This window comes from Epinephelus lanceolatus, chromosome 4, assembly GCF_041903045.1.
Source record: "Epinephelus lanceolatus isolate andai-2023 chromosome 4, ASM4190304v1, whole genome shotgun sequence".
NCBI classification, from domain to species: domain Eukaryota; kingdom Metazoa; phylum Chordata; class Actinopteri; order Perciformes; family Serranidae; genus Epinephelus; species Epinephelus lanceolatus.
The window spans coordinates 28,327,282-28,351,521 of record NC_135737.1 but is presented as its reverse complement, the minus strand read 5'-3'; the positions used below and the strand labels follow the sequence as shown (position 1 = coordinate 28,351,521).

The window sequence follows — 24,240 nt, the reverse complement described above, 5'->3', positions numbered from 1 at the left end:
GTTTAAAGGAATCACATCAGAAATAATTATAACACTGCATGCACATCTTTCTCTGATGTACAAGTCACCAACTTATTTTTATAATGTTAGCGGCATCCCCGCCTCAAGAATAGCGCAGCAGAGCTCCATCCTGAAAACTGAAATTGGCCTGATGAAAACGCCTCTCCAAACAGCAGGAGGTCTGTGACAAGACTGGACACACTTCTCATATTGCTTTCAAGTCCCCACCCCAGATGAAGCTACACTGAAATTGATATGACTCTATATATATAGTTTTGATCCATCTTTTTTTGATTCATCACAGTTTTTAGGATTATAATAATCACACACTATCTGTGTGACTTCTCACAGCGAAAAATACTTCTAGTAGCTTTTTATAATGTAGAAATCTTTCATTTAAAAAAAATTATATTCTGTTCAACACTCCACAACTAATTCATGACGGTCCATCATCCCCCCTGTAATGGAATGAATGACTTCTGACCTCAGACGACTGGATTCTGAGCAGAGATAAGCACAAAATACCGAGCATCTTTTAAGTTAAAAGATGACTGGATTAAGGCTAAGAGAAAACAACCACAATTATTTTAATGAATAAATGCTCATTGGCAGCACCCTGTTAGCATATATTCACCACCAATAAGATCAGACTACATTCAATTTTCTATATTATATTACAATATTCTATTAAATATATATATGTATGTATCTTCTACTGCTTTAAATAGAAAATCATATATGCAGGTACTCTGAGTGAGGTATAAGTGAGGTATATCTTTGGTTTTGTGCTGATTATGTCACATAGGCTGGACGCAGGAATGCTGGGTGTCAAGTGGAACCCAGAGGAAGACGAAGATGCCTGCTACACGTCTGTCAAAGCTGTGCACTGTGGGAAAGCCTAGCAGCTCCGCGAGGGGCAGGGTGCCAGGGAGAGGAGAGGGAGACAAAGCAGATGCAGGTTAGATAGCCCTCTCTCACCTCATTTCCTGGCGCCTGTCTTAACATCCAGACAAACTCCAGCACCGCCATGAAGATAGCCACCAGCAGGCCACACACCAGCACCACGAAGATGCCGCCGATGTTCTCCATGCCCAGACCTGGAGACGACAGGATGTGGTGGGAGGGAGCGAGAGATGACGGGAAGAGGGATTTGTAGAGGAAGACAAAGGTGGCAAAGAAAGTGAAATGCTGTTCCAAACACACGGTCTGACAAGCTGAAGTGGAGCTGAAGAACAAGCAGATGAGGATTAACCGGAGACCAACCTTTGGCACGGTGGTCCTCCTCCTTTGGACACTTGCCACCATCCCACCACTTCCTCTTGAGGATTTCCAAACGATTGTCCTCCTGCATTTTCAGGATGGCCAGGTCAAACTCATCACGGTACACTGAACCTGCAGGGAAGAGAAGGGCAAAGCTCAAAGCTGAACACTGCCAAAAGTCTTCTAACATGGTATCCTAACTTAAAACTGAACCTTCAGACAAAAGACAAACTCACTATGTTACAATACTTCACCCTTTAATTCAATTACTCACCCGGTGTTATGCTGATTTTGTAAATAAATCATTGTTTTTTTTCGCATGCCTCCTTTGAATGAAGAATCCAAAAACTGGGAAAATTCTTCATGAACTGAAGTCATAAGCAGCCGCATTTAACAACAGTAGGACTGCATTTAAACATCTGTTTACAAACTCTCACAAAGCTCATACAGTATAATCCAAGTCTCATTTATTCAGTCGTACGCTCAGTGCTTCCTAAACAGACAGCACGTCCAAACTGACAGAAAAGTGAAAGTTATTTATGCTCTCTTCAAAGCCAGACAAAGTCAGATTGTGTGTTATTGTGTGACTATGAATGGGACTCTGAACATGTGAATCTGAACTAAACCTTTAAAGGTCCAGTGTGTATGATTAAGGGAAATATATGGACAGAAATATTATATAATATTCATAACTATGTTTTTATTAGAGTATAATCACTTCAAACTAAGAATTGTTGTGTTTTTGTTACCTTAGAATGAGACGAAGCAGGTCCTCTTCCACAGAGTTTTTGTGTTTACGTGTTGGCCACTATAGTTCTGCGACATGTGTGGCACATGGGAGAAGTTTCAGTTGGTTGCAATCTGCAACCTAACCACTAGAAGGCACTGAATCCTACACACTAGCAGTGTTAGGAGTAGTGTTATTTTGTTACTGTTATGCCACTACTTTTGCTGGTGACTAGACATAATTATTTTTTTAAATGGGTAACAGTTACAATTACTGAAATTTAAATGGGCTCGTTATTCGTTACTTTTGTCTTGAACATAGCAGACAAAGGCAGCCTAGTCCCCAGAGTTTTTCCCTCTTATGATCTAACGTCACCTGTAGTGATGTGAGCTCATGTGAGCAGCCTTCACTCCCTCCGTCTTGTGTGTGTGTGTTTATGTTATGTTTATGAGGGAAGGGAAGGTCGAAGGTGGACTATTGCACACAATGTCTCTGTAAGTTATTAATAACTTAACATTATTCAGAATGGCGTAGGATCCACCAGTTGATGAGCGCATCACTAGTCACCCGACCTTGCAGCAGCAACTGAAGGAACTGAACTGGCGTGAATAAGTCAATCAATTAAATAGCATTAGACTGTAACTGCACACAGTTCACACACTTTGACTTTGCTTTCCTGGAAATGTGGACATTATTTTTCCATCCTCATGATCAAGGACAAATTAGGCCTACGGTGGTGATTTACAGTCTATGTGAAGGATGTGAATAACTGTTAAGGTTACAAAGGATAAACTTCACTTGGTTTATGTTTTTGTACAAAACGTTTATCATTTTTATTTGATTTGGCCTATTGGAATAAGAAATTACTGTCAAATGTCTGAGTTATTTCATTTCACTCTGCCAGGAGTATTAAAAACTGACTTGTGTTGCTTGATTTGAAGGCCCGTTGAGGCTACAATAAATAGCCCTATCAAAATATATCGTGTTTTATTCTTCCTCTCTTTACTTTTCATCATTGTGATAATGGGTACAGTCATATATTTGTCAGTCATCTTGTGCCACACTGTTCCACAGCAACACTAAATTGATATAGCTATGTGTGCCTTTTTAGAAATAACACAGAATTTACCTTCCCTCGTAACTAATGACCTCTATATGCAGTAATTCTGTCCATCCATCTTCATCCGCTTATCCAGGGCCAGGTCGCGGGGACAAAGCACCCCAGACATCTCCCTCGGACATCCACTCCCTCCAGATGTCCGAGCTCCTCACCCTATCTCTAAGGCTGAACCCAGCCACCCCAAAGAGGAAACTCATTTCTGTTGCTTGTATCCGCAACCTCATTCTTTCCGTCACTACCCAGAGCTCAAAACCATAGGTGAGGGTCGGGATGTAGGTGGACCAGTAAATCGAAAGCCTCGCCTTCTGTCTCAGCTCCCTCTTCACCACGACGGCCCGGCGCAGTGCTCGCATCGCTACAGGAGCCACACCAAACTGCCAATCCATCTCATGCTCCATTCTATCTGTTAAGAGGCATTCTTTTGTATTGTGTACTCAATTTGCTATGTGACTGTTGTGTGACTGCTGTTTACTGAGGGGCAGTATTTTGTGTTCACCACAGTGAGGCACAAGTCTACAAGTATGCTGCGTCATCACATTTTTTGTTTAGGCCATGCCCAGTCATGTTCTGTCAGAGGTCGGAGTTCATTCCCTCCGTGACTGAAGAAAATGTGAGGTCTTCAATAAATATGCCATACAGGCTAAAGATTATTATTGCCTCCGTCAGATTATTCCCCGAGTTCAACGCTGGTGAGGCTGCGGACCTCAACAGGTTATGGGCCCAGGAGCAACTTGGAGAAGAGTTTTTCAACACTATCCTCACTTGTGAACAAGACTCTGAAATACTTGAACTCTCTGCTTGAGGCAGTAACTCTCTCCCAACCTGGAGGGGGTAACTACCGGTTTCCAGCAGAGAACCATGGTCTCAGATTTGGAGGTGCTGACTCTCATCCCACCTGCTTCACACTCAACTGCAAACCATCCCAGTGCATGCTGGAGATCACGGTGTGATGAAGCCAACAGAACCACATCATCTGCAAAAAGCTGAGATGCAATTCTGAGGTCCCCAAACTGGACCCCTTCCTTTCCCCGGCTGCTCCTTGAGATCCTGTCCATGAATATCACAAACAGGATCGGTGACTAGGACAACCCTGGCAAAGGCTAACATCCACCAAGAATGTGTCTGATTTTACCCCAAGTATATAGACACAGCTTTCACTTTGGTCATACAGGGACCGGATGGCTTTTAGCAGTGAGCCCGGTACCCCATAGTCCTGCAGCACCCCCCGAGAGACGGGGTTGTAAGCCTTTTCCAAGCCCACAAAACGCATGAAGACTGGATGGACAAACTCCCATGAAAAGAGCTGGTCCACTGTTCCACAGCCAGAGCAAAATCCACATTGCTCCTCCTGAATCTGAGGTTCGACAATTGGTCAGGGTTTTATCTTGCTACTTAAAAGGTGAATTATGGCTTTGTGTATAATTAATTGAGCATAGCGTTAGTTCAGGCAGGACACTATGTCAAGCTCAGCTCACATCCCAGCTACATCAGCTGATCTCAAACAGTTCAATCAACTGATGGAGCAGCTGATTGATGGAAGGGAGTCAGCTGATGGATCACATGATTCCTTTCTATGCAATCAATTGGCAAATCTCATTGAGGTCGCCCTATTTAAAATGCTGTGACCTGCCTACTTTTGCTGCTTCCTCTGCAAGCCTCTTTGCAACCCGCCTCCACCCCAGCTCCTCCTTTTCATGCTGTGTCAGTGTCATTTCTGTTTGTCATTGATGCTGCTCTGTTCTGTTCCTGGGGGGAGGGTCTTTGTTGCTACCTTAGGCTTTCCATGTAGGCGCATGGAAGGGCAGGGAGGTTTGCTCTCTTTGCCTCAGGCTTTCTTCATTTGTACATGGAAGGGCAGAGAGGTGTGCTCTCTCCGCCTTATGCTTTCCACGTAGATGCGTGGAAGAGGCCCGAGGAGAGGCAGAGAGGCCCCAAAACGGATCCATACCACCAAACTGCTGGTTTTCTTTGACTACAGTATGACTGAATTAGTATTAGTATTAGTATTAGGAGGTGTCTGGCTTGCTTTGAAGAGAGCCTAATTAAGTGTCACTCTCAATTCACTTCCCTGTCTTGCTGCTGTTAAAGGCGGACCCCAAGAATTCTATCTGTTTTTAGATTCTTCGTTCATGGGAGGCATGTGAGAAACACATGTTTTCTTCATGAATTCAAGGCAACACAGTTACTGATAAACGAGTGATCATTTTCGGGGGTGAAGTATCCCTTTAAATCGAATGACATTTTTATGACTCTTTCTTCTGATTTGTCACAGTGAATGGGAATTATGTCACTCCATTAGAGGACTTTGTTTTAACAAAATATAAGATTTCAAATATAAGATTTAAGGGCTTAGTAGGATTTTGCAGTGTTCTACAGGTCACATCACAGTGTGTGATATGGAACGTCAGCCACTAAAGAGAGGGTTTATCTATCCTCTAAAGATCAAAGGAATTGAAATTAATCTTGTTTACTTTAAGGTGTGTTTTTCCCCCGTGTGGAGATCGACTCAAGTTGAGATCAAAGTGTGAGTAAACCAAAGTGTTTATACTCTCAGTGCAGCCAACGAGTCGTACAGCAACAGTTCCACATTCAACAGGAACAATATTTCAAATTCCCTTTCTCTTGTCCTCATTTCTCCCATCACAGCATGAAAACAGCCGCTCTATTAAAGTCTAGCAGTCTTTTAGTTTCTTACTTTTTGCATCATTTTCCTCCATGAGAGCAGCTAATGGTTTGGCATTGCTGAGGCTTTACTTTTCAATTTAACTGTCCAATGTGACGTTTATGGTGTATCCTCCAACTAATGCCTCTGCTCTTCATTCCCCCTTCTTAGCTTCAATTATACAGTGTATCTAGGCAAAACCGTCAGTTTCTGTCCTCTGCTGCCTTCATTTTACACCCAACTTCCTCTCCCTTCCACTTTTCAAGTTATTCCTTTCTTTTCCCTTACTTTTAATTCGTTTCCCCCCCTCTAATTCCCCATCATTCTCCACTCACCCAGTGGCATGCCGATGCCATAGCCCTTGGTGTCCAGCAGTCCTCCAATCTGAGTCAGGTTGCAGTTCCTCTGGCGGTAGTACTCGTTCATGGTGCTCTCTAGCAAGTAGGCGTAATTGGAGTTGAGGACACGGGCGATGCCCTCCTCCGTGCTCTTCACGAACACGCTGGGCTGTTTTGAGTGCATGAAGTTCCACATACGCTGGTAGGTCTGGTAGCGAGAGTTCTGCAGAGCGGCGAGAGGCGAGACACAATCAGGAGAAACAGACACATTCGGATGTGAGAGACAGTAAACAAAAGTCACATCAGTCGCAGATACTTATTTCTCAGTTTTGCAGAGGTGGAGATTGGTTTTCATTTGTTATTCTTTTTCATTTTCTTGACTGATGGATTTATTCAAATTCTCCAAAAGGGTTTGCTGCAGTTATATGCGAATGTTATTTTTTTCTTGAGCAGATCTTTTTCCACACGAGTAGCTTCAAAGTTTAGAACAGAACCTTCACTTAACATCTCCACCTGTCCTCTACTTTCTCTTGGCCTATCTTCTTTCAGTTATTCAAGGTCCAGTGGATGTGAAAGCACAGAGAAAGACGAGGCTAATGTATCTCTTTCCTTCCCTCCACATCATCCTTCACTGTCTGTCTCTCTGTAACACTCACTTTCTGTGTTCCTCACTCTATTTCTATCTCTCTGAGGTCAACTCTTGAGAAGATGAAAGAGGATAGGGTGTGCATCCCTTAGGGATGTAGACAGAACCCCACCTCCCTGAGGAGAAGGGTACTGGATTGTTGTGGCAAGGGAGAGATAGGACACAGATACAACCTGTGGTTGGAGGAGAAAAACAGGAAGGACAGCAGGATGATGAGGAGGATAACATCACTGATTGCCAACAGATCCCTGCAGGCTCTTGGTTGAGTCTGTGTGTATACATGTATGCTGTAAACCTATCATATGCAATGACACGTGTAAACCTCTGACCTGGAAGAAGGTCATTGTGGATCCTCCGTGCATGGTGCCGTACTCTATCGCCGTCTGATCTGCCAGGTCGTCTACTGACTCTATCGGCACCTCCATCCTCTGGACTGTAAGGAAGGCAGCCAGGTTGGCGGTGTAGGATGAAATGATGATTAATGTGAAGGCCCACCTGTAGAGGAAAGGCAGGGGACAAGAACATATGTATTCACCTATAAAAGTATGTAAATGGGCAGGCTGGTGTATGAAGATAGATTGTCTGGGTGAAAGTGTGGGAGGATTAAAATAACTGCGCACCTGAGAGGAGAAGACACTGCAGCATTTTCAGTGGGTGGATGCATGAATGGGTGGGTGTGAATGGATAAAGGTGACAGTGGTCGGGTTGGGATGAAAGGAAGTGAAGTTTTAGCTGCAGAGGCAGACATACACAGACAATGTCTCATGTATGCACATGCACAAACGCCATCACTACCTCATCTTGAACCCTGATTTCCTGGAAACCTGGAATGAAGCCTCAAAATCACATCACTGATGAAATGCATTCCATGATGGAGCAATTTGCACAAAATAAAACATAATAGAGTTAAATGGGTGTATACCTGAGCGGAAAGCCGAAAACATGCAAATGCACTGATGTTTGTGTGCCTCTGTAGCCGATACTAACCACACTCCGCTGACACAACGTGTGGACAGAGCTCTGGGAGCAATAGTGGATCCTTGCTGCATAAAACCTCCAACAGGGAACCAGAAACTGTTGCCAAGTGAATACTGGTTGATCAGCAGGTTACAGCGACCCTTTAGACAGGGGTGGGGGTTGTACCACTCATAAGGTGTCAATCTGGGGAGAACAAGACAATGAGGTTAGACAACAGAGAGAGTCAGAGAGGAGGAACACAGGCGACGAGAGTGGGAATGAAAGTTGGATTAGGTATTCTGACGGGAGCAAAACTCAGGAGATAGGGAGCGAGCGAAATGGAGAAAGAAAGGGAGAGATAGATGCGGAGCAAAACAACTCTAACAGTCAACCGAGCTCAAAGTCACCTTGGCTCTCTGGAGGAAACCAACCTGCTTTTCATTCCCCATGTGCTGCCTACTTAAACAGTGGGGATGAAGGCAATGTAATTGGTATGTTCAAATGGTGCTGCGTGAAGCTCAAGTTATGTGACAACTCTGTTGTGTGCAGCAGTCTCTGCCTCAAAACCATGGAATAATTTCCATTTAATCTGCCAAAATTAACAAAAAAAGTTACACAGACAAAAGCTCATACAGGAAAATAAGTTAAAAGGACAACTTAATTGAGTCTTACACAGTTTTAACACAATAATCATATCCCCATATGTACATATAAAGAGTTCTTGGTTACTGCTATCATTCTTCCTGTTTGTACAATCTATTCCGAAATCAAGTGGGTATCTTTCAAAGCTTAAGTAGAACATTTTCTCTTTACATTTCTCTTTCTCTGATGGAGTAATGGCAACAAAAATAACTGTCTTCATTTCATTTCATGCTTTCCACCATGAGGAATTTCACACTACAGAGACAGTAACTTTGGTGTTGTTACGGCCCGGCTTAAAGGCTGCAACAGAGATGGGAGACAAGATGACTTAACAAAACAGAAAAAGCATATTTATTTACAAAAGTAACAATAAAGAACAGCACAAATGTGAAAGTCAGTAATGAGTCATGTATATGTGTATGGGTGTGTGGAAGTGTCTGTAGTAACCCAACAGAACAGCAGCTGTGCCAGCGAGGGAAAAGAGAGCCTGTGGGAAGGTGGTGAACTTTTATGTCATTAACCACACTGGGCAATAGTGCGGCTCATGAGGTTAATGACGACTCTCTGCCTTGAGTCAGATCCTGTAAGACAAAGAGCAGCCAGCAAAACAAGCATGTGGACACCTTGTGGAGCAGAGGGGTCATCACAGTACATGATTTGTGTAATTCAGGTTTCTGGTTTTGAGGCTCATGTAACCACTGCTCATACCGTGGAGAGTTTTATTGTAGACTGTAACTATAAAATAAAAGGATGTTTTGCTGCCTCTTGCAGCAGCTGGAGTTGGAGAAAAAATACCTTAATTCACTGGGCCAACTGTCAGCTACTTTTAAGGTGGAATGTTTACTTGTAACGCAGCCTGTTTTATTTTGTTCTGAAAATGTTGGCATGCAGCCTTGATCTGTGGACGATAAACGAGGTGAAGACTGACAGAGGAGGAAATACAGTGAGTGCTGGATTGAGCACTGAGTGTAAACAACCCCACCCACATTTAAGGGCACTGCTTGCGGTCGAAACGCCAGGGTCTAGGTACCGTGTTTGAAGGGTTACTTTTGGTTCCAAAGGTACCATACTGAAAGTGTTTGGTGAAACTGGGGCTTTTGAGCCACTGATAACTTTGTAAATGTACATTTCAGCATGCAGGTATTGTTTTAGGACAGTATGACTGTACACGAAACATTTTTCTTCACAAATCTCAGCAAAAACATAATTAAAGCATATTATTCACACTGTTATTATCAAATCACATCACTCTATTTAATTACAGTTTACCACCCACAGAACGCTCTTCTCACAGGTAATACATCTACCTGTCTGGGGACTGATAATTTTAATTCCAGGAGGTGTTTCATTAGACATAAATTAGCATTTTTGATAAAGCGTCTTCATAAAATAAAGTGTAATTTAATAACATTTCTGTTGTACATAAGCACTAGTAATATGCAGCAGCAGCAGTGCCAGTTCCCTCCCTGACCAGCAGGTGCCAGTATGACGCTGGAGACCCACCACTGGGAGGAGAACATCTCTTTCACTGTGTTGTGGGAGATCGACTAGACAGATAGAGGAGAGACTGAAGAAAGGCAGGAGAACAGACACCTGTTTCCTCCACTGTATAACCCCCAAACAAACCCTGTGTGTTTTCACTCTGTGCTCTCTACCCCCTCTGTTTGTGTCTCGCTGTTTTCTGTCTCATCTGTACAGTGTCTTTCACTGATGAGCTCTTTACCTGGCCACCAGAAAGAGGACGCAGCTGACAGCCAAGTAGGCCAGAAGCATGAAGAGCCAGACACCAGGGGAGAAGGGATCCAGGAAGGAGAAGTAGCCTGGCCTACGTCCCTGAAACACACACAAACACACACACAGCGCAGGGGTTAAAATCATTAAAGCCTGCACAGACCGTGTAACCCTTTGATCCCATGTTCAATCCACACAAATCAACGCAACATGGTGAGAGGTTAAATACGTACTTGTAAAGGTGAAGATGAACTAATTAGCATGTGTAGAAAACATCTCTAACAGTCTCTTACATCACCCCTGCAAAGTGAGTGCCAAGATTAATTAAAACGAAATGTTGCTGTATTTCAGTGTTGATTCTTTCGCCCCAGGCCGGATGTGGTCTGTTTTAAACAACATTTACTGCCGCCTGTGTAATTTGGAGAAGATGAAAAAGGTGACTGGTACAGTAAATAAAGGGATTTTGATGTGATAAGCCGAGATTTTCCTGTCCTAAACTGATAACAATATAATTATATGAATCTCATTTGCATGTAAACATTCAGATCAACATTGTATGCGAGCACAAACTCAGTCTGCCATGAATTGTCAACAGAGTGGCACAGGGCTGTATATTGATACAACATCACAGATAAGAGGTTTTATTTCCAGGATTCTGGCACTGGAAAACTTAAAAAAAAAAAATAACTGAATTAACCAGCTTTTTCCTAACTGCTTCCTGTTAATTGGTATAAGCCTTTATATAAAAATGTATTGGATACAGGTCCAACCATAAAGAACAGGTCAAAGCTATGAGCCGACAAAGACAAGAGTCACCGTTTGCACTCTCCACATGGTTGCATGCAGGGAGAGAGAAAGGTCGAATAACCAACTAAACCATTACAGCTACATTAAATCAAAATTCATTTAAGTGACCTATAGTTGACTTCCTGTTTGACTGGGAGCGCACAGTGTCCCTGCTTGGAGGGAAAAAAAGGGAAAGAGATTAATAGCTTTGGCTTGGACAGCAAAGCTAGCAGTGCCGAAGCAGCTGAGGGCTGTTATGTATCGGTTTGGATTGGTAACCAGTGGTAGAGGAGATAAGTGGCTAAAATAGGGTTGGCAGCGAGCAGTGCAATGGGAATATAGGGGCTAATTCCTAATGTGTTATTTCCAGCACCACCAGCTATTGTCCTCTAAATGAAACCAATTACTGGTGATTGTGTGTGCTTATTTACGTGTGCGTGCGTGCTCATATTTCTCATGTCCATGTTCCGCATATAGCCCGGCTGACCCATCAGCAAGGGAATATTAGCCATTTACACGCAGATGCACGTCCGCCATCTGTTAATGACTATGAAATGGAAGTGGTTGTCAGGGCCGGCAACGCAGTTAAATAGTGGAGGTGATCAAACAGCCAACTGTCCAAGTGTTGTTATGAGAGTAGATATTCCTTATCTTTCATTTCTGTCTACAGGCAGCGTTGCGGAGCCCACCTGAACAAACCCAAATCGCTTTTATGCAAAAATAGTCAATTAGGTGCTCCTGGGGGATATCATGCATGCCAAAACACTGCGGTAATACATTTCTAAGGCCCTCCAAAATTAAATTTGCAGCAAGAGGGTGAAATTATTTTGGTGGGTATTTGTTATGATAAACGAACCCCCATTTAGACTTGCACAGAGATGAAAATTCATTAATGCGTCTGTAATCACTTGCATATTAGCCTGACTGAGTAAAATAGGAGTGGTGCAGAAAGCAGGAGAGTGTAATTCAAATGATTCAAATCAGCCTGCCACTTTTAATGTCTGTCTGTCTGTCTGTCTATCTATAGAGCGTAACGCTTATGATGATGATGATGATAGCCGTCTCAAAATAGAATAGTGAAGTGGTGAAACACACAATGGCCGTCTCAGGGGTAGGATATTGTTGTAAAATGAGTCTCACTGCCAAGCCGTCTCTTGCTGGCACTGGTATTACTGGGGTAACAGCAGTATGTGCTGACATGAGTCCTCCTGTTTGCTGGTCCAGTTTGGTGCATGCTGAACCAGCGTTTTCTTAAATGCTTGCCCCGCGTGTCCACATCTTAAGCTCCCACCAAGGTGCTATTATTAAGATGAAGAGAGCTGCAGAGACGCAGGACACCCATGCAAACAGATGGTGGAGAAGTGGAGGTTCAGGAGAGCAGATCAGAAATAGAGACAGAGAGAAATGTAGGAAGAGACAGAAATCACAAGGACAAAAGGGAAAACAGTAGGAGTTGCGTGCTGCTGAGAAATCTTGACTTTTGTGGTGTAATATTTGTGCTGTAACACTCAGAGACAAAGTTATGTTTTCAGGAGCTGGAGGGGAAATTATCCATGGTGAGGCTGCGAAAGACTCACTAATGAGCACACAGACATTCAGATAGGCTAAATGGAACTGCATAAAAATGTATTAAAAGTCTGTGCTTCCAAAATGTGTCAGGATATTTTCCTCTGGAAACATTTATTTTCTCCATTTTACAAACATTTGAGGTCTCGTAAACTGAGTCCTAGAAAGAACAGGCTTAATTAAAAGAATACTTCACCTCGCAAACGATCATTTGTATATGAGTTACTCACCCTGCGCTGTGTTGAATTCAGGAAGCACCCTATCTCTTCACATTTCTTCTGCAAACAATCCAAACCCTGAGAAATTCTTGATTAACTGAAGTCATATGGGGCCACATTTAACAGCAAAACTATATCAAAACATCCATTTGCATACTCTCACGCAGCTCCTGCAGTATAATTCAAGCTTCATTTATCCAGTGATATGCTCAGCACTTCCCAAACACATGCATTTTTGCTGAAATCGTTAATTGAAAACAATGAAACTACAATGTGTGCCATAATGTTATGTTTTGGAAATGGCACTAATCAATGGATCAATCTGCTATGCATAATCTGAAAAGGCTCTCCTGCAGCGATGAACCAATAGATGATTAACACTCACTTAACAACTCTACAGGGTGTTTTTATGTCTTTTGAGCTCATGGTTTGATTTCACTGCAGCAACTTCACTGTTTTCGTGTTCATTTCAGCCTCATTTTCACTCTTCCTCCTCCTACTGGATGCTACCTACCGAGCCCCAAACAGCTGACAAAGTTAGTGTCTGGCTGGTGAACATAACAGGGCATTAAGCAGCTATAGAGTCAGATATTTCCCTCAGGGGTTGGCGGAGACCAAAACAGAGCTAAAAGAGAGTGAATATTGGACTTACATTCGTCAGGTTGCTGGAAACACAAATTAAATTGGTGCTAACATTGGACTTGTCTGCTGGATAAGTACATTTTCTAAGCAACACACTGAGTATAGTAGCTTTATAAAGGTGGTGTTGCGCCATTGTTGTGTTTACAGCCTGTTGTGTGGCCAAAAAATATATAGAAGCAGGTTTAAAGGAAAGGTGTGTATGATTTAGGGGCATTTAGAGGCATCTAGCTAGCAGTGCAACCTGCCTTCAGCATTCTTTGTTCAGGAGGTTTTTACAGGGAGTTGAGTTATCCACAGAGTTCTCCTCCTCCTCCTCACCAAAACAAATGGACCGGGTGATTACAACCAGTAAAACACAGAGTGAAACAATTTCATCATTTTACAAATCAGTGATTCTCTAACATTGTTTGGCACGTCTGAGACAGGCTGCTAGCCTAGCACCCGCTAATGTGTAGTTGCCTTTTTCCTCCTATAATGTAAGATTGAGATGTTCAGGAGGTTTTTAATGGGAGCTAAATTATCCGCTGAGGTCTCTTAGCTACTGCCGGTGACGAAAACACAACAATTATTATTTTTGGCTGATTATTATACACTAAAGAAAACATACTTATTATATAATAATCCATTACTGCCAATATATCTCCCTATATCCTACACACTGGAGCTTTAAAGTGGCTTTCCCACATTTTCCTTGTTGACTGACTCCTGTTGCCTGTGGTGTTAAGAAATGATGTCCTTTGCAGATGCTTACCTGATGCATTTTTACAACCGAGGGCTCAGTGTCGCTGATGTTAGCACGGTTATGAATAACTTATGTATATAAATATTAAGTGTATTTAGTAATTCATAAGTTATCAGTGATGAACTGACTTGAGAGAGCGATTCCAGGAAACCACTGGTACCTCCCAGTCCATCCAAATGGCACTAGGTTTATTGTCTAAACAGTGAGCTCATATAGGTGGTCTGCTCTGTCTTCATTTTGTACGGTGAGCCTGTGTGTGCAAGACAAACTGTCAGCAGCTGTGTGTTTGTGTGTGTGCGCGCGCGCTTGTGTTTCAAAGCTTGTCAGCAGCTGCCTGTGCTGTCAGTCATCAGCAGCAGGGCAGATACAGTACGTGCTTGGGCAGCCCAGCGCACAGGGAGCACCAGTGCCGAACACAGAGGCAGCAGGTAGCTGATGCCTGGCTGGGGAAAACACAGCAACCGTGGCTAATCTGGCAGATACTATTTAACGGGATATACACACTCGGATGAGACAGAGGACTCCAAAACTATGACACGATGAACAAACAAACTACAAGCACCGACATTAATAATTGCCCTAGCGCATGAGTTAGATATTAAAAGTAAACCCACTGCAATAAAGGGATTTCAGAATAGAACAAGCACCAAATGTGAGTATAAATTATAGCCACAGGTTACCCTGGCTCCTCACACATAAACATTTGCTGCTGTGTTTGAATTATTTTTATTAGAGGCAGGGGAATCATTTTATAAAGGTTTATCGTCATGTTAAGATGATAAGAGGGCGTAAGGCAAATCAAAGGTACGGGAGAGAATGCAGACGTGGTGCAAGGGCGAAACATCCTTTACAACCTGCTTTTTATGAGTACATCTCAACAAATAGAATAGCGAGGAATTGCTGCCTATTATAGTATGTGTATACCCCTTCTTCCCTCTAAACACGCAGGTGAAGGGCTCATTCATTTTTACCTTGCACTGCCCTTGCTCTCTCTCAACTTCCAACTGTCCCTCTTTCATCGCCCCCCGCCTCTCCCCGTCTCTAGGGATTGCATGCATGCCAGGAGGGTGGCTGAAGGAGCTGGTGAGGTTATCCAGTCAAGGATTTCACCTAGTCATCCTGCCTCTTGGTATTCATACCACACTGTTGCCCCCTGAGGCTGCCTGCCTGAAAACTGACTCACTGAAGGAGACGTCCCATTGTCATTTCAACTCTCTCTCTCATTTCTCCGTCATCTCGCCACCCCCTTTTGCTTCTCTTTCTGCCCATTTCTTGCTAATTCTCTTTTATGTTGTCTTTCTTCCTCTCCCTCCCTGTGTCCCCCCACCTTCTGCCTTTGTTCTAGGCCCTTTGATAGTGTGTGTGCATTTCTAATTGTGTCAGAGCTGAGGATGTCAGCTACTACGGTTGTTGAGATAGCCGCGGGGGCAATCTGAAGAAAGCAGCTGATTTGGCAGAGGTCAAAGGGTCATATTCGTAACAACTTCCCGCTGTCTCTTGGGCTCACCAGGTTGTCTAGCTTTATGTCTGTGTGCTTTGAACATGCCTGTGACTTTGTGACTGTGCATTACAGTGTGAAACTACGTGTGTGTGTGTGTGTGTGTGTGTGTGTGTGTGTGTAGGCGCAAGGCTACATGTGTCTGTGACTGTGTAATTTTGTTCGGGGTCGTGTGTGGCCAGAGAATCAATAAAGCTCCGTATGCTGTGCTCTCCCCTCAGGGCAGCAGCTGAATCTGACACGGCTTCCACACACCCCTAATTACCTCCTATGTCTAATTAAGTGCCACTCTCTCTTTCTCTTATACACACACAGTTGCACTTACTTTGCCGCCATGGATGGATTACTGAACAGGCCTACCGTGCACATGCTCAGGGACCCAAAGTGTTAAGAGCACTGCTGGACTTCAAATGCAAAATGTCACTCAAATTAACACCTACAGACCGGAAAGAGACTGAAAATGATGACAAAGAGACACTTAAAGACCAAAAAGAGATGCAAAGGAACTGCGCAGAGACACAAAATGACCAAAACAGACACAAAATTACCTATAAGAGATGCAAAATAACTACAAAGACACACAAAACAACCATACAAGACATAGAATTACCAAAAAGAGATGCAAAATGATGGCAAACACACACAGAACGAACAAAGAAAGACACAAAATCACCTAAAAAGACACACAAAACAACCAAAAAAGACACAGAATTACCAAAAAGAGATGCAAAATGACTACGAAGAGACACAAAACGACCAAAAAAGACACAGAATTACCAAAGAGAGGTGGGAAATCACCAAAAAAGGGATGCAAAATGACTACAAAGAGACATGATACGACCAAAAAAGAAACAGAATTACAAAAAGAGACATAAAATCACCAAAAAGAGATGTAAAATGATTACAAAGAGACACAAAATGACCAAAAACAGGCACACAATTACCTAAAAGAGACGTAACATGACTACAAGAGACACACAACGACCAAAAAAGACATAGAATTACCAAAGAGAGGTGGAAAAATCACCAAAAAGAGACGCAAAATGACCAAAAACAGGCACACAATTACCTAAAAGAGACGCAAAATGATTACAAATAGATGCAAAACCCCCACAAGGAGACACAGAATTACCACAGACTAATAAAAAAGGGACAAAACCACCACAAAGTCTGTGTGTCTTTCTCCAATGTAAGAGAGGTTGCTGGGCCGTTTGCAAATCCGTGCCCTGGGCCCATTGTCTTATAATCCACCATGTTTGCTGCACAGTCCCCATAATGAAGGAAATGTTTAGATGATGGAACTGGCATGGATATAAAGTACCTTGGAGAGTTGGGGACTCGGGTTACAGCATGTGGCTTTTCTCGCACAGATGATGAATGTAGAGGGAGGGATGGGTTTTATGAGAAGAGGTTGACAGTAGCTCTAGGTTATGTCTGGGTTCATAACTCGGATGTCCAATTCCCATATTTTACTGGCTGCTGAGGTGAAGGTGTGCTCTTTGATTTGTGAGTAAAAGCAAATCAAATGTATTTAATGTAGCCTCAAACTACATGTACATCTCAAAGAACACACACCATACCGTATAAGATACAGCACTACATGACTGTATAGAGTGGATGACTACAAACCTTCAACCAGCCAAAAAAAAGTCAGACAAGACAGCTGGAGAGCCGAGACAGGTAAAGATCGTCTTCTGCAGACAAGCTGCAAGCTGTCTGAGATTTGTTCCTGTATTTTTCATTTCAATGTGGTGCCCCAGAAATCATACAACAGAGTGTATATACAAGACAACAAGTGATGCCTCCAGGGAATCAGATTCCCTGTCTTTTTGTATAACATAAAACACTGACACAAAATCATGTGACAGGTAATTAAGTCTTGTCATTTGATGCTGTTCTGAATGAGCCACGGAAAAATCAGACAATGACAGTCGACGGTGTTTGGAGTGGAGGAACCAGTGGAGATTCAGTCCAGGTTTGTTGCTGCTTTCTGATGCTTCACACAGGAAATGAATTTGGTCTGAATTGTGCCTAAAGGCAACGATGTTCAGGAAACTGTTTATAGCTTTGTTGTAACACATGAGCAATTTCACCAAAACAGGATTACACTTTTTACAATATTATTGTTATTGAGGGAAATATATTGTCCGCATTGACTGGCTCTGAATGTGAATATGTGTCACAGTCTTAATAAATGGAAATTAATGACAAGACAAAAAAAGATGCACAACAAAAGGGAGAAACGTGTGTGTTTGTGTTTGAGAGAGAGACAGAAAGACGTACAATGCACACATACTGACAAAGAGGAGAGATGGAGATTAAATGGCCAATAGTCTGAGGGTAATTAATACTCAACAGGCGCCTTTATTTTATTGCATTCGCCATTCCTATTGATCAGACTGAAATTTTCATTTAAAGTTTGAAATAAGCAGCAAACCCCCTTGTAGAAATCACTGTGCCTCAGATCAATAGTCAGTGGATTAGAACTAAACAAGTGCAGTCACAGAAATTCAAATATCGAATTTTAGAGCCATGCTGAGGGACCGCTATGAGTCAGATCTGAGAAAATGCCAAGGGGCAATGAGAGCAAAAAGAGCATGAGGAAATGATGGCGGGGCAGAGGGAGACAAAGACAAGGGACACCTGTCTTCACTTTCGCTCTTGTCTTGAACTTTCTCTTTTCTCTCTGTCTTTTCAAAACCTCCGCAGAGCAGTGGCTCTATCTTATTAAAAACCGCTTCCTTCTTGTTGACCTCTTATCATGAATTTGGCGTCAACTGGGTCGAATCTGTGCTAATTCAACCCTGTAACTGTGCATGCTAGCCCTGGGGACATCAGCTCCATATCACCTCCTCATGCTGCCACCCGCCTGCCTGCCTCCCACTTCAGAGGTGATGCGCCACCCCGTAGCCCATTTAACACTGCACCTGCTGCGAGCATCGATTGATTCTCCCCAACTGTTGGCGCTCAATTGAGTCCCTCACTGGTACACCTATTAGCGCTGTGTGTGTACACTATGGGAAGGTGAGAAGGAGGGAGGTTTACAAGAAGGGAGGAAAGGAGCAGGAGGGAATGTGAGTAAACACCCCTCTGGGAAACCACGGACGTGCCATAAGTGCGAACTGTGACCGTTGCCATGCTTGGCCCCGCTGTGTCACCTTGGGTTTTGGGTGAGGGCTGATGATTAATGGGCCACTGACTCTGCAAACACTGCCTCGTTTCCACCTGCACTGCTGTTGTTTCACTGTTTCTTGCTTGGGCTTGCTCTCTGCGGAGCGCAGAGGGCGTTGCTTGTGCGAAATAAGATGGCCAAACCCAAGCAGAGGGCAAGCAGAAAACAACTGTGAAACTGGTACATTCATCAGGAAGTTCACACAGTAAAACATACCATCTGGCGCTGGCGGGATGGGGGGGCCACGGCAACAGAAGGAGGAAATGGGCAAACAGAGGAGAAGTGAAAAGAGCTGGACACTATTAAAAAGTTGAGACTGCAGGGACAGAAGGGAAAGGATGTTGGGAAGATAAATAAGAAGCAAGAAAGCGAGACTAAGGGTTGGAGGAAGAGGAAGGGTATGGCCTCGAAAACACAGATGCGGGGGGAATTGAGTAGCTGAGAGGTAAAAGAGGTGATAAGGTTCGAAGGAGGAGAGTTTGTGGAAGGATTTGGACAGACTAAGAGAGATAGACTCTACAATCCAAAAGGGAGAGTGGTTCTTTTCCAGCCATTAGACAAGGCTGACAGCCTGCTGTGGCACGTCCACAAGCTGTTCGAGAGCCATTTCGATCGGTTAGAGTGAGTGTGTGTGTGTGTGTGTGTTGGGGGAATGGGGTGGTGGGAGGTAACTTACCAGGTGGACACGGTACATGATGCTGATGCCGAGGGTCATGAAGGGCTTGGAGAAGTCGATGACCTTTTCACGCTCTGCTGTGATAGTGAGGCCCGCGACTGCCAGGTCAGCTTTCTGAAACACAGAGGGCGGGTAGAATCTCATCATGTAAAACACACAGCCAGAGGCGTCCTAGCTGTGAGGACATGACACAAGTTTATGACATAACCAATAATTTAAACGCTTGAAAGGATGACATAAGAAGTTGGCTACTAGATGCTAAATCCCTAATAATGCCCTTTTGTGTCCCATAGCCTCTTTGTCTGCCAATAGCACTATCTGTGGTGAGGATAATCCAACATTGGCACTGTGTGTATCTGTGTGTGCGTGTGTGTGTGTGTGTGTGTGTGTGTGTGTGTGTGTGTGTGTGTGTGTGTGTGTAGGGCACAAGAGAGCTGAGGGTAACCATTGTGGCCGGCTAAGGGAACACTGTCAAGACAAATCACTTGACAAAGCAGCAGCTGGTAAAACACACACTTGGAAACACACAGACACACACACACACGTAGAAATGGTCAATGTACGCTGAATACTGGATGGCTCCCTGCTAATAATACAGGCCAGCAAAGTGCAACTGCAAGGGATTTTTCATCTCCCTGAGGTGCAAAGAGTGAAAGCAGCAATGCATTGCTCTTTGTCTGCTGCAGGAGAACTAAGAGGATTGGGGAGACGGAGAGGAATGGGAGGATGAGAGTGAGGAGAGGGGAGCTCTGCTGCAGCACTGCAGACGCCACTCAAAAATCCACAACACACTGTTTGTATCTCCAGGAACGAGAGACAGGGAGAGGGGGCATGTGGCATGCATGAAAGAGTGTTTTTGCTACAACATCCATTTGACGTGATGTGAAATGGATGTTTTTTTTATCCATAATTATTCTAACCTTTAGAGCAGGTTTTAAAACGCTACCAGGAGACGTTTAGAGCTGCACCTTTGCTCCGTGTGTTGCAAGATTAGCTGCACACCACAGAGACATAAAAATTTGCTTCAATTTGTGTGTTACACATCCAAATTTCCACCTCTTTAACCTCGCCCCAGCCTACACTCCACACTGAAGCCTAATGCCTTCTGCTGCCCTACCCTCAGCCCGCAGGCTTCGACCCTCCATCATCAGCTGTCCCCAGCCTCGTCCTTTTTTTTTTTCTTTTTTCTCTCCGTCGTTTGAAAGTCTGATCGCCTGCTCCCAGTGCTGGAAGCAAACCACACACAGGAAACGACCATCCAAGCAATTTCAACAAAGAAAGTCCCTGATCCTTTGAAAAATGAACACACGGTCGTAACAGCCACTGAAATATTTATGTGACGATAGAATATTAATATTGATTACTGGATTCCTCTGCCTGTCTGCTGTTATGCCTGCTAGTATAACAGAAGAAAAACACATGCTGTAATATTGCCTGTTCAATATTGCATCATACCTGTTTCCACTTGCATTCAATCATATCATGCTAAGTCTGTAGAAAAAAAAAAGATGGATAAAAACTTGTGAATGTGAGCGATGAATTAAACATTACCTTCTGGGACGTAGCATTTGATTTTAAGAATTAAGTCTTTGGAGATACCTCTGTTCTTTAAATGCAGCACGGTGGATTAATGAACCAGGACATACTGTACTTAGACTTTGGTCTGGATTCCTCCTGACATGTCTCATTGTTAGCACAGGCTGTCTGACACCCGTCAAACTAATCACCCTCACACAGTGAAATATTGTTCAGGCTGAATGGTACTGGCAGGGACACAGGTACCTGTTGTCCGGAATAACCTCAGGCTGTCCTCCTTTGCTGCTACCAAGTGTATATTTCATATCCTTTCAACTTATCCGTTAAACTTGCAACCACGGCCGTTCCTTTGTTTTCTTTCACAATCTTTTTTACTTTGCCATCTTTTCCTATTCCTTTCTAAGCCTTTAACTAAACAAGCTCAAGCCTTTCTGTCCACTAAGGGAACATCCCTCCAGATGTCCCCCATCCCATGACAAATCCCTCTCAAGCACGTCTCGACTTTGTGTCCGCCCCCCACGTCCTTGTCACTTCAGATATCCTTTTTCCAACAAAATTAGCACTTATACCTGAGTTATTTAAACTCAGTACAACCTGTTAAAAATTGGCAAAAGACTTCTTTACCACTGCAAGTAGACCAGAGCCATGCACATGGCTCTGCAGCAGACTTTCTGTTTTTGTTTCCCGTGGTGTGTCACATTCAACATGCCAGACGTGCCAGAAAACAGGGTTAGTAAACAGTAGCAGGCAGCATGGACGCCAGTGGCGCTTATGTCTTTCCTTGTATCAATTACTTATTCACCCTCTCTCTGAAGAAACTCGGTGCAGACTCATTTGGAACAATGTTCGATGTACGGACGAATTTGTGGCAGTGCATCATTGCATCGTGCAAGAAAAGGGGCAAAAATTACAAGTAGGTATAGCTGCGGCAGGAACGTGACTCATTCACTAGCTACAAGACTCACACTCCATACCTATACATAATCAGCCCCTTCGCTTCTTGGTACAGAAGAAGGAGGGAATGCCAGTTGTGGCCTTCTTGGTACAGAAGTGGAAGCTCTGGAGAAAGTGTGGAGAAATGCGATTGTAGCCTTTCTCACTAAGGACATAAGCCACGTGTTAGTGGGTGTTTGTGGGGTTTTTGCACAGTGGAAAAGAGGCTACAGACACATGTTGACTTCAACCACGGCCATTCTGAAGGTCAGCCTTCCACAGGCGACTTACAGGGTACGAGGGCGGCGGTGGGCTGGTACAATAACAAGAGCAGGCACTCACATGCTTTACATACTTAATGGCTTTGCCCTCCATTAGCCCACAGAATTAAGACAGATCACCTCTTAAGATCGGCTCAATCCCTCTCTACTTCATTTCTGTTTTCCTCTTCCTCACCCCAGCCTTCCTCCTCACTATTTTTTTTACGCCTGTTTCACTTCTGTTCCTCCCCCTCTACTTCCCTCAGCTCCCTTATATATATATAACCTTATCTGCCTGTTAACAGCTACATACAGCATAGCTGGAGGAGTGTAACACCTCACTCAGAGATTTAACAGCAACAACACAGACTGATTCAGGAGGAAAGTCTGTTAAGGTCAGTCCAGACGGCTTAAGGAAAGGAGCTGACAGGGAACAAGCCACCAACAAGCTGTGACTGTTTTGGAAAATACAATGCTTAAGCTGAAAAGGCCAACTGCTGAATGAAAAGTGTGTGTATGACATGAAGGAAAGCTGCTAGCTGTGAAATATATGAGAGCTGAGCGATACACTTTTGTGTTAGTGAGTGCCTTGAGGAAACACTTTGAAAACTGGTGTGCTTCCATGTATATGTGATGTGATAAAAATGCTAATTTATGGTTGCAGGTTTAGAGGCCACACTCAGTGTGTACATATTTATATACCCTTGAGATGAGCTCTCCGACCATGCCGGTCCATGTTCCATTGGCCCCAGGAACCCCGTACAGTCCGTCGCCCACCAGCCTGATGCGGTACTTGAACTTGAGGATATCTGCCAGCTCCTTTAGCATGTCCACACAGAAGCCTTCATAGCGGTCGTTTCCCTCCAGGTCTTGGTGGTTCTGCCGCAGCATCACATATGGATTTTCCTAAAAAAACACAAGTGGATTGCATCTTAGGGTGATTTCATATCTGTAGTTCAGTTCATTTGCCTGGACCAAAGGGGAAAATACAAAACATTCTTACATTTATTTCTGGTCCGGTTCCTGCTCACACTGACTTCTAACAAATAACCCAGATAAGTAAACGTGAAGTTATTCAAACTGATAGGTAACTAATTGCTTGCAGTTTTGGTGATTGCCATCCTGCATCATCTTGTTCTTTGGTGTCACAAAGAGCTCACAAAGAAATAACTAATTATTATTCATTATTACTTATTTATTTTTAAATTATTATTATCTCCGCCAGGCATAAACCTGGAGGGTATGTTTGGTGGTGTGTGTGTGTATATGAGTGTGAGTGAATGTCGGTTTGCAGCTAATCTTGCAAACTACTGGACCAATCAGCCTCATAGTTTGTTTGCACGTGTGGAACTATGGAACTCCCTCCCCCAACCTGTTCGCCACTCTCCCTCACTTCCCATATTCAAATCCCGCCTGAAAACCTACCTCTTCTCCCAAGCCTTCGACCTCCCCTACCCCTAACCACCTCCACCCCACTGACTGTTCCTATACCGCCTGTGTTACATCCCATCATTTCTTTTGTTCACTATGTTGTCTTCTGCTTGATCCCCTGTCTGTCACTACCCCTTTTGTGTTACTATGTAAGCGTCTTTGGGTCTTTGAAAAGTGCTATACAAATTTAAGGTATTATTATTATCATTGACCTCTCATAGGTACGGTGATTCACATTGTTGAAAAAGCTGTTTTATTGACTGTTCTATACTGTCACTGTCACTGCTGACTCCTCACTCCACTGGTAGAGGACACAAGTTTTCTGGAAAAAGGTCTCAGCTGAAAACAACAAGCGTTACGGTCTGTTACAGGTCACATTTTGGCCTTCGTCATGGCTGCAATCTCTTTAAAAGCTTGGTCTCATATTGAACCAGAGTATCGGCAGGAAAATTCCCTACCTGATATGTTATGATCCACTAAAGTTAGGTACATTACAACATAAATTAGCAATATATTCAACCAGCTGTGTGTCATAGCATTGTGTGCAGATGAACATTGTTTGACTTCCCCCAGAGATCCCTGCCTGACCGGCTACAGAGGTCCAGATGCTGGCAGCAGCACGAGGGCGAAGCCAAACACCTTTCATCTGCACACACTGCGATGCCACACAGCTGGTTGAATATCAGCAAAGTTTCCC

At 43.5% G+C, this 24,240-nt stretch overlaps 1 protein-coding gene across 4 annotated transcripts in view; it reads right to left on the bottom strand.

Moving 5' to 3' along the window:
• Positions 1–24,240, bottom strand: part of grik4 (glutamate receptor, ionotropic, kainate 4) — a 438,583-nt gene that overhangs the window by 7,819 nt on the left and 406,524 nt on the right. Inside the window, exons 13-21 of one of the 4 annotated variants that reach the window (XM_078167104.1) lie at positions 22,815–23,018; positions 19,384–19,497; positions 10,076–10,185; positions 7,741–7,914; positions 7,374–7,430; positions 7,083–7,248; positions 6,105–6,330; positions 1,264–1,392; positions 979–1,097 (exon numbers count right to left, since the gene is read on the bottom strand). In XM_078167104.1, the coding sequence (XP_078023230.1) occupies positions 979–1,097; positions 1,264–1,392; positions 6,105–6,330; positions 7,083–7,248; positions 7,374–7,430; positions 7,741–7,914; positions 10,076–10,185; positions 19,384–19,497; positions 22,815–23,018 (1,299 nt within the window). Of the gene's footprint in view, positions 1–978; positions 1,098–1,263; positions 1,393–6,104; positions 6,331–7,082; positions 7,249–7,373; positions 7,578–7,675; positions 7,915–10,075; positions 10,186–19,383; positions 19,498–22,814; positions 23,019–24,240 lie in introns of those variants that run through there. The other 3 variants (XM_033632251.2, XM_078167103.1, XM_078167102.1) reach the window with 3 other exon arrangements.